Source organism: Ziziphus jujuba, chromosome 8, assembly GCF_031755915.1.
Source record: "Ziziphus jujuba cultivar Dongzao chromosome 8, ASM3175591v1".
NCBI lineage: Eukaryota > Viridiplantae > Streptophyta > Magnoliopsida > Rosales > Rhamnaceae > Ziziphus > Ziziphus jujuba.
In genome coordinates, this window is record NC_083386.1 from 12,793,916 (window position 1) to 12,801,442 (window position 7,527).

At 38.5% G+C, this 7,527-nt stretch overlaps 1 protein-coding gene across 2 annotated transcripts; it reads left to right on the forward strand.

Moving 5' to 3' along the window:
- Window positions 1-501: 501 nt before the first annotated feature.
- On the forward strand, window positions 502-2,436 carry LOC125421388 (uncharacterized). Of its 2 annotated transcripts, none has more exons than XM_060819406.1 (2): window positions 502-1,398; window positions 2,125-2,167. In XM_060819406.1, the coding sequence occupies exons 1-2, from the start codon at window positions 682-684 to the stop codon at window positions 2,152-2,154; spliced, it is 747 nt and encodes a 248-aa protein (XP_060675389.1). In that variant the 5' UTR covers window positions 502-681; the 3' UTR covers window positions 2,155-2,167. The 2 variants fall into 2 exon arrangements, with proteins under 2 accessions (XP_060675389.1, XP_048326259.1); XM_048470302.2 differs by lacking the exon at window positions 2,125-2,167 and adding an exon at window positions 2,180-2,436 and having other exon boundaries at window positions 509-1,398.
- Window positions 2,437-7,527: the final 5,091 nt, after the last annotated feature.

Consider the following 7,527-nt stretch of genomic DNA (forward strand, 5'->3'; position numbering starts at 1 on the left):
ATTTATTTATTTATTTATTTTTTCCTGAGAAATCCTCTCTAGGAAATAATTTGTGAGGAATCACCCAATTGGACATCTTCTAAAATTACCAAATAGATTATTTCTCTAAAATTGCTAAAAATATTTTAAGATTTGTTTTTTTTTTTTTTTTTTGAAGTTAAACACTATAAAAAAAAAAGAGACAAAAAGAAAAAAAAAGGAGTAGATTTTAACTTCTTTGCAGTACTTTTGAAGCTTTAGAAATCACTCCAAAATGGATCCTAAAACTACTTAACCTTGAAGTAGCATCACATGGGTGCATCATGATAGAGAGCAATTATATGGCCATAGAAATAAAGAGCCAAACCCTTTTTGACTTTCCTCCCTCCCACTTCAATTATTGTACGAAAAAAGCCAAAAAAGTGGCTAGATTTTAACATTTCACCTCCTTTTTATATTTGATCTTTATGAACTCTCCAATCCATTCAGGCTGTCTTTTCTTTCCCTTTTAAAACTTTTATCATTTCTTCTTTACCTCTTTCACTCAAAATCCAAATGGGTATCTTAGTTGAGAAGTAACTCCATCCACCTGATTATATAAACACAGTTTGCTTTCAAAATATCCCTATATCTAGCTACTTGACTCATACATGCACAAAAATAAAAAAATTACCATATTGTTACCGGTGCCACGGAACAAAAATGGCAGCCTCCATGAAGACCACGTCCATTATGAATTTGAAGCTTCTCATCGATTCAAGAGGCCAAAGGGTCCTATTCGCCGAAGCCGGGAAGGATTTTGTTGATTTTCTATTCACCCTTATGTCTTTGCCAGTTGGTACGGTAACAAATCTGCTGTCAAGCAATGCCATGGTTGGTACCCTTGGGAAGCTTTACCAGAGCATTGAGAATCTCGATGACATTTATGTGCAACCAAATATTGACAAAGAAACCTTGTTGAACCCCAAACCACCAGCTCTTTATGGTGCAAATCCAATCCCTCTTTTGTTACCCAACAATAACATTCGTCATGAGCATGAAGGTAAAAATATGTATGTATGTTCACAAATCAACATCTGTAACACATCCCAATTCGGGGCAAGAGTCAGTGGCCATCTGTATGTGGCCGATGATTCCAAGGCCATGTGCCCTCAGTGCAAGAACAGGATGTCCGTAGCAGTGAATTATGTTGTAGGTGGCAAGAAGATAGGAGAGAATGAATTGCACTCAATATCATCATCATCATCAGCATCATGTGGAGAAGGAGGGTTTGTAAAAGGTGTGGTTACTTATATGGTGATGGATGATTTGGAAGTGTCTCCAATGTCTACCATTTCAAGCATCGCCATCCTTAACAAGTTCGATGTTAAGGAGGTTGGTGCTCTTCAGGAGAAGATGGTTTCCTTTGGCATGAATGAGGTATGTGTATACTTTTTTCTTCTTTTGTGTGCATACTTTTTTCTTGTTTTGATAAAAGGAATGTGTACACTCTGTCAGCTAATTGATAATTAATTACGTATTTTGAGTAATTGATTTTGATTGCAGATATTGGTCAAAGAATAAAAAATACTTTATTCCGGATTAAAGTGGTCATAGCTAAGATCTTAAAATCATCTATTAATTTGATATTTTATTTTAGTTTTATTGAATTCAATTTAAAACCTTGTTTGCTCCAATTTGGATAACCAAAGCCAAGTAGTAAAATTTATTATTTTCTCCGACAATCTACGTGCTCGAATTCCCCCAACAACTATTGGTAGGCTTGGTTTGGTAGTCAAACCATACATTTTTAGGTGCACAGTTTAAACCTTAATTATGACGAAATTATCGTATCCTCCAGTTCTATGAGTTTAATATTGTCCCCCCAAAACAAAAGGAAAAATAAAAAATAAAAATCAACTCCACCCCAATATCAAAATAATAATAATAATAATAATAAATAGAAAAAATAAAAGATCTAGTTACAACTTATATATTTAAATTATTTTTAATATAATTATTTTTAAATTCTTAATAGTGAAAACTACATCTTTTGTTATTTCTTTCCTGTTTTGAAGCATTTAAAAGTATGCATTTATTATTATTGATATCTTTGGGTTATCGCGACACACCCCACCGCCCCCCCCCCCCCCCCATATTTTTGAGTGTGAATTAGGTCTAATACACAGAGATTGAAAAATATGTTGTTATTGGTACACAGGGGTTGAAATTATTGAAAGCAGCTTTGCAGTCAAAAACTGTTCTCACCGATGTGTTTCTGGGGAAGAAAGCAACTACCGAGATTTAGTTGATATCAAAAACTTTATGCTTCCATGTATTATTATTATTTAAACCATTCCAGGTGGCGAATATTAAAGAAAAGTTTTATAAGCTATAATTCTTAATTCTACAAATATTTGATTGTTACTACTTGAGGGGGGAAGAAAGTAAAATTTGATCAAGATGTTTTATTGAAAATGCTTGATTGTTACTACTTGAGGGGGGAAGAATGTGAAATTTGATCAAGATGTTTTATTGAAAATGCCTTTGTTTCGATAACCCATAAAAATTTCGTTAATTGATTTCGTTAATTGATTTATTAGTTTTTACCTTTTGCAACGCCATATATATGGATTTTAAAAAGTTATTATTTTGTCATCTGAATCAATGAACTTAGTGTAAGTAACTTAAATTTAAATTTAAGTAATAGACTTAGTTACGGAAATATATATATATATATTAAAATATATAATTAATTTCAATGTTTTCTAATTTATCATGAATGGAGTTTGTTAAACTCGAGTTTATTACTAATTTAATACGAACTGAGTTCATGAGTTTGAGTAAAATGTTTCATGAGGTCAGTTACCTTTCTAATAAAATGGGATTTTAAATCCATGATTTGGAAGATATCATAAGTTGTAACACCCCGTCCCAAATCGCACCGGAATCCGTGCACGTTGACCGAGGTTGACCGTTGACTGTTGACCGAAGGGGGTCAAAAGTTGACTTTTTGACTCGGTGAGAATTTTGAGTTGACTAGGGTACCGTGGTGAAGTGCACGATGCCACGAGTTCGTAGACTGGTAGCACGTCGAAAACGGAGCTACGGTTTGAAAGTTATGGACGAAACAAGTTGCGGTCCAAACTGTCCAAGGGATGTCGGAGTTGACTTTTTGTTTATGGGGAATTGAGCTTTGACTCATGCATGGTTGTGAAGTGCTCGTCGATACGAGTTCACAGACTAGCGGCACGCTCAAAACGGACATCCGGTTAAAAAGTTATGGACGTTTGAAGTTTACCGGATACCGTATTATTTTAATGTTTTTGGGTCGGTGAACAGTGAAACACCACGTGTCAGTTTCTGATTGGTCCACGTGGCATGAACAGTGTCACGCAGGGTTTTAATTTTGAAAAACTCTCGGGGAAGAGAGAGAAAGAGAGAGAAGAGAGAGAAAGAGAGAGAGGAGAGAGAAAGAGAGAGAGAGGACCCGCCGGCCGCCGGCCATTTTCACGTTTTTCCGGCCTAGTTACTGTACACGCGCCGGCCAGCCAGATTGCCCACCTCATTTCCGGCAAAACCTCCAAATTTCACGGCGAACGGCCGCCGGACGCGCCCGGATCGGACGTCCGAAGTTTGGCGGCGATTTTTCCCCTCCACCGCCGGCCACCGCGAATCGGCACTATTCCGGCCGATATACAGTACACGCGCCATACACCCAGCATCCTCTCCTCAAGTCCGGCCTACCCACCAAAAATCACGGCCATCGGACCACCGACGCGCCGGGATCGGAGCGTTTTCCGGCGAGGGGTCGAAAATCTTCAAACGGTGATTTCTCCGCCGTCCGACCTCCGTTTTGCTCACCGTCGGTCCCGTTGGATTGCTCTCCTCACGATCTACAAATCTGCAAAATTTCACAGCAAACGGCCACCGTCGGAAATTACTGTTCCGGCGACGGTTGCCGGTGACGTGGCGGCCCGCCGGAAATTACTGTTCCGGCGAGTACCCGAAAATTCCGGCCAGCTCCAGTCCGCAGTGTTCGACCTCCTGAACCCAAATCCGACTTCCGTTTCCGCCAATTCGCGACGGTTTGGGAGAATTGCGGAGCCGAAACCCGAAAAGCTTCCCGATAAAATTCCGACCCCGTCGGGTACGATCATCGAAAATTAAGACCGGATCTGTGATTAGCATCACTCGAGCTTCGATTCGGTATATGATTCGTAAATTTTAGTTATCGTTTGTGTTTTGACCCCCCGGGTACCGGGTATTATTTACCCGAATAAAATATTAATTTATTTGACTGTCTGTGAATTTTGTTCTAGGAGCACCGGTGAGTCGTAGAATTGATCCCGTAGTGGATCATGGGTTAATTGCGTGCTCCAGGTGAGTGACCCACCTTCAAATTAATTTTGGGGAATTTAATTGATGAATATATTATGTGTGAATTAAATATTTGGAATTTAATTTCTATGTGCCAAATATTTATTGGATTTATTGTAGAATTATTTATGAATTTATTGGATTTAAGAAAATGCGAATTCTACAAATTTATGCCGTGTGGAATTATTTTATGGTTTTGAGGATTTTGAAATTGGTGTGGTTTTAATGGTAAATTGGGCACGATTCGATTTTCAAATATTTCAAGGAAAATATTTGGTTATGTTGGTGATTTCAATTTTTATGAAATATGCCCATAAAATATTATGGGATTTGATTATGATATTTCGAGAAATTATTTATGCTTGGAAAAAATGTGGATATTTGAATTGATGGATTTGGGAGTTGGTGGATTTGAAAATCATGGAATTTATGGTATGGATTATAAGGAAATTGTGGAGAATTTCCCGGTTCAAGCGGATGGATTATGCCCGCTATGCTTATGAAAAGTGTGAAATTTGTTTTATGATTTAAATTGTGGATTTTACGATTTTTAGATGCACCGTGCACGTACTGGTGTTCTGATTATGTGATATGGTATATGTGATATGGTTAGTGTGCACACGGTTGTGATTAGCGCGCAGGTGGGTGTGAGTAGCGCGTGGTTGATATTATGAGGGTGTCCTGTGGATGCCATCGGAGAGGTCGGCCACCCCCCTTTGGCCGGGACACCAGGTTAGCAGCGGCGCTGTGGGACGCCACGCGACCGTATGCCGGTTTCTTTCTATAACCTCCTGTCTGGCGGTACCTTGGGACGCTGGGTACTGTTGGCGCCACTGGTATATAGTGGGTGCATCAAATGATTTTCAGAACTGTGTTTTAAAAATAAAATGTTTGGAAACTGAATTGGAATTAAAAATATAATTGTTACCGCTTCTGGTATTTAATTGATGTCTTGGTTTTCGGGGCATATGGATAAAGGGTTTTTGTGAAATTGTTTTAAAAGGGGAACCTTTCCAACTGAGAGAATTGTAAGGGTTTTGAGAGAAAATATTATTATTTCCAAATAATTATTATTTATACTTATTACTGTGATATTATATGGTATAGTAGTAGGGTCGCTCACTGAGATGATTAGCATCTCACACTCTTAAATTCCGTTCCTCTAGGTACCAGGTTGTCGGTGTTCACTCGGAGCGGACTTGATCTTCCTCGCTGTTTTAGGTCGTGCTGTACCCTGTTTTTCTTTTATTGCAGTTGTAATATTTCTTTCATTCTTGTTGTATTTATTATGCACTGGATTACTGTATTTATTTTGAAGTGCTGCAAAAATTTGTGGAATCAATTTGTAGTATTGTGGGAGGAATAAGGGGATATTTTTAGAAGTGTGTTTTCAGTGCAGGTAGTTTGTGGTAAGTAAATCCCTTAGGGGAGGCTCTGCCGGATTTTCCGTTGGAGAGTTCGGTAGGGTTTCCCTGGGATCAGGGCTGTCTAGGGTTCCGGGGAAGGAATTCTGGACGGGTCCTGACAGTTGGTATCAGAGCTCTAGGTTCTAGTATTCCTAAGGGACTGTGCATTGTTGTGTGTCCCATCCGTGTCTAATCTCTCGTTTTACCCTCGTGGAAGCGTTCTTTCTGTTTGTCTCGAAGTAAATTCGTTGCCCGAGTTTGAATAACTCTAATCTTCGAGGGTGTCAATTAGGATCATCTAGCCTAACGGGAAATTCCTATGGCCTAGTCGATGGTCGAGGATGCCTTTTCTTTTTGAAGGTCAAGCTTATCATCGTGAATGGTATCCGTTTCGTTCATGGAGAAGAAGGATGATTGCCTAAGGATGTGTGTCGATCGATTTCAAGGCGTCAAAATATTTTCCCGATCGATTATCAAAATTTAAATGCTTTTCAAAGTGGTATTTGAAATTAAAGGTGTTTTATTCAAGTATTTTTGGTTTGTGTTCATACATGTATCTGTATGTTATATTGTTTGATATTATACTGCACCATATGGAGGCGGCGAACCAATGTGGTCCATGTAGAGCTAGCCCCATGATCATGTTGCCTACGAGCCCGGGGAATTGGACGGCCAATATAGGCAACCACCCTGGTTTGTATTGGTATCAGAGTGTCGGCGACAGTTGGAATCATGGATTACGTAACATGTAGAAGGTGTCGTACGTACCTCCATTACAAGCGTGCATATTTTATTTTATGCTATGGATTTTAAGATATGATTTTCAATGTGGAGTTTTAACAATTGCCTATGCAAGTTAGGTATATTTGAAAAATATATTTTATTATTTGTTTTATGTTATGGTTTTTCCAAGAGCGACTTAAGGGTTAAGTATCGCCAGTCGAGAATCCAAAGCAGGGTATCGTTGAGTTCAAAAAGGAGATCTTAAAGGAAGCACGTGATTCAAAGTATGCGATACACCCCAAGGGTACCAAGACGTATGGAATGCTCACTGGATGACATGGTGGTTTGGCACGATAAAGGAAGTTGCAAGATCCGAATAAAGGTACTTAAGTCATCGACAAGTAAAGTAGGGAGATGTAAACATGGATTTCGTGCTTAAACTATCATTCACAAAGAGAAGGTACGACAGCGTTTAGAGAATCAAGCAAGCTCCGGATAGCGACTAAAGTTCTACTTGGTGGTTGATGAGGTTAATGAGATGAGGATGATTCCTTAGGCATGGTTGGATGTTTAAGCATGGTTATTTTTCATTCTAGAAGCTAAGATCTTGATATCTTATTTCCTTGGAGATTTAAGGTTCGTATTGGTGGTGCTTTATCGATTCAAGGTGGTTGATATTGTTGGTGATAATTTACAATGATAAGGAGTATGATTTTGGGACGTAGTTAGAATTTAAGAAGTGTGGAATACTTTATTGGGTTAAGGATCTAGTGATTTGTTCATAGTATTGGTGGTGATGCTAGAATTAGGATTTAAATTCTTTATTGCTTGAGGTGTGGATTCATGGAATTTATTTGAAATGAGGGAAACTTAGGGTTTTCAAGAATGGTATTTGGATGTTGAGAATTTTATTCATGACCTTGATGAAATTAGTTAAAAGAAAGATTGATGTTTGTCGAGGTTAAGACTATTGGTTAATCAATGAGGAGCAAGGGTTTTCTAATTGTAAGTACTAGGAGGGTAATCGAAGACAAGTGAATTAATCTCAACCTTAACTTGG

Excerpts from the sequence above, each read along its gene's own strand:
- LOC125421388 (XM_048470302.2), top strand. The coding sequence starts at position 682 with ATGGCAGCCTCCATGAAGACCACGTCCATTATGAATTTGAAGCTTCTC. Across the intron at positions 1,399-2,179 it reads TTTCCTTTGGCATGAATGAG|GGGTTGAAATTATTGAAAGC; the intron begins GTATGTGTATAC and ends ATTGGTACACAG.